This window comes from Octodon degus, unplaced genomic scaffold (genome assembly GCF_000260255.1).
Source record: "Octodon degus isolate 3935 unplaced genomic scaffold, OctDeg1.0 scaffold00073, whole genome shotgun sequence".
NCBI classification, from domain to species: domain Eukaryota; kingdom Metazoa; phylum Chordata; class Mammalia; order Rodentia; family Octodontidae; genus Octodon; species Octodon degus.
The window spans coordinates 2,008,179-2,010,868 of record NW_004524649.1 but is presented as its reverse complement, the minus strand read 5'-3'; the positions used below and the strand labels follow the sequence as shown (position 1 = coordinate 2,010,868).

Sequence of the window (2,690 nt, the reverse complement as noted above, 5' to 3'; positions counted from 1 at the left end):
ATCCCCCAGCACCACATGCCAGCCAGCCCCGCCCCCTGGTGGGTTGAGCTGGCCAGACACACACACACACACACACACACACACACACACACACACATATTTAAAAAAAAACATAATCCGGGGCCAGGAAAAAGCGCTTGCCTGGCAAGCACAAGGGTCTGAGTTCAATCCCCGTTTGGGGGGGGGGGGGTCCACACATAAAAATCGATAGTATCCTGGAGAAATCCCTTTTCCATCAGACTTCGATGATGGCAGCAACCAATACTGAAAAGGTCCAATGATTCTCATTTTTTCCTCAAAAACAATTAGGGACAAGTGTGCTGGCACACACTGTTAGTCTCAGTACTCAGGGGGCAGAATCAGGAGGATTGCCACAAGCTACAGGCAAGCAAGCCTGGGCTACTCAGTAACTCTCCCTAAGACAACAAAGAACATTGATTAGGTTATCTGATTAGTAGCAACAGAAGACTAATTTATCTGAATTTTACTAAATCTTTTCCTTCCTTGATGCCTGTGATGTCTGACTCAGTCTCAAATTGTGGTTGCACACAATTCCTTTATTGCCGCATTAGAAAAAACTCTGACGTCAAAAGAGACTCTCGGTTATAAGGCATGGATTTTACTACCCTCACCATCCCTTCCTCTTCCACTTTCCTTCTCCTCGCCTTCGCTTCTCCCTGCGCAGAAAACTCCTTGATCACTAACCACCCATAAGGCTCCAGAGCTCACATCCCACGCTTTATTCCTACTATAATATTCCTTTAATATAAAGTCCACCTCAATCAGCATTTCAATCCTTAAAAAGGCGTCTGCCGTGCAAGGCCTACAACAATTATTTGAGGTGCCGCCCCCTCTTTTCCCACTCCTTCCAAACCCCAGGTCCATGTGGATGTCCCACTTTCGTCTCACACTGTGTGCAGAGCTAGCAGCTCCTTCCGGAAGTAGTCTTTAGCCATTTTCTCCAGCCCTTGCTAAAACCTTAGTAATCTCTGGATTTCTCTCAGCATTCTAAACTCTGTGGGAGGGCCAGCCAAATAGCTCAGCGGATTAGAGGACATACAAGCAGCAGCAGGGGCCCGGGCCTGCCGGAGCCTGGGGGGCGGGGGGCCGGGGGTTCGCTCTGCCGAGCAGCCCCGCCCCCGAGGCGCACTGAGAGGGCATATGAGACTGGGAGTGGCGCAGCGCCTGTAATCCCAGCTTCTGGGAGGCTGTAAATAGGCGGATCACTACGAGTCCAATCTAGCAGTGAGAACCTGAACACCCTGTAGACCCTTCCCTAAAAATACACACACACACAAGGCACTTTAAGGGAGCCTGCCAGTTAGCTCAGTTATTTAACCGCCTGCTTATACAAACGCACTCAGGCGCAGGATACCGCAGTTCGACCCCCAGCTCCACATAACTTACCAGACCCGCCCTTAAGGCGGCCAGAGCCAGCCCCCGCCCCCCCCAAAAAAATCCTTCTAAACTCTATGGGAAGACCTCACAGAAGCAGTGTCTCTGTCAGCAGAGGTGCCCCCTGAATCATTAGGATTATCGTTTTTCCACTGCTGAGCAATAGAATTCACTGTCTGCTTGAGAAGCGCTCCACCACCGCCTCACACCGCCTGCGATGTCTCTCTCTTTCTTTCCTGGCTGGTTGTTTGACTCCGGGTCTTACTCTTTATTTAAGGCTGACTTTGAACTCACAGCGAACTTCCTGCCTTAGTCTCCCAAATGCTGAGATTACAGGTGTGCACCACTGCGCCTCGCGGTCCTTTCTTTCTTTCGATTCTCGCGGCATTATTCGTCGCTTAGCCTGTGCCTGGCAAGGCGGGCACACATCGGAATTTCTGCAGCTTACCCTCACCACGATACAGAGAAGCCCTGGCCCGAGCAGCTGTATCACAGATGCTTATAAAACTGAGGCAGTACTCCAGGCCTGCTGGAGGGACGAGGAGACGGGGATCCCGCACCCCGCTCCCCCAGCAGGGCTCCCCGTCGGAATCAGGGTTTCGGCGCAGCTCCCGCTCTCCGAGCACCGGCGGAGACGCAGCTGCGGGCTGCAGCTGCCTGCCAGCGCGCTCCAGGCTGCCAGGGCGGCCGTGGGGCGACAGGGTGCCGGCTACACCACCCAGACCCGCCGGAGGCGGCGAGCGAGGGCCGGGGTGCGTTTGGAGCGCGCGACTCCGGAACCGCGAGGCGGCTGCGGCTGCCATTGCTGCGGCGACCACTTCCGCCCGTACCTCACCCTATCCCGGCCTTTCCCGTCCCGCATCAGGCACCCATCCCACAGTGTCACCATTGCGCGGCTGGAGGGTCTCCCCGGTGTCCTTGCAGCCTGCAGCCAGTAGAAATCCTAAGAGCAGGCGGTGTTCCCGGCTAGGGCGGCTCTCGGCTCGGACCTCCGGACCCGGGCTTTGGAACCAGGAAACGGCCCTCCGTGCTGCGCGCCCTGATTGGACAGTTCGTAAGGCCGCCCCTCGACGCTGATTGGCTCTGGCTCCATCGCCCGCCCTCCGAGCAGAGGGACCGCAGCGGGGGAGCCTTTTTTGTTTTCTTACAAGTATTCTTAGCAAATTTACTAAAAATAAGCGAAAAATAGAATATAACTGAAGATAGAAACGAATGAAACAAACTTGAAATGTAATTTAGTTTATCTGTTCTCTTTGTGTGCTCGCCACACACACCCGGGTATTGTAGCCCACATA

The 2,690-nt window shown here is 54.2% G+C and overlaps 1 protein-coding gene across 2 annotated transcripts in view; it reads right to left on the bottom strand.

Moving 5' to 3' along the window:
• LOC101589038 (zinc finger protein 14) overlaps positions 1 to 2,392 on the bottom strand; it is a 17,089-nt gene extending 14,697 nt beyond the window's left edge. For both annotated transcript variants that reach the window (XM_023720158.1, XM_023720159.1), the window contains exon 1: positions 2,282 to 2,392. In XM_023720158.1, coding sequence (XP_023575926.1) covers positions 2,282 to 2,284 — 3 coding nt within the window. In that variant the 5' untranslated portion in view covers positions 2,285 to 2,392. The remainder of the gene's footprint in view (positions 1 to 2,281) is intronic.
• Positions 2,393 to 2,690: the final 298 nt, after the last annotated feature.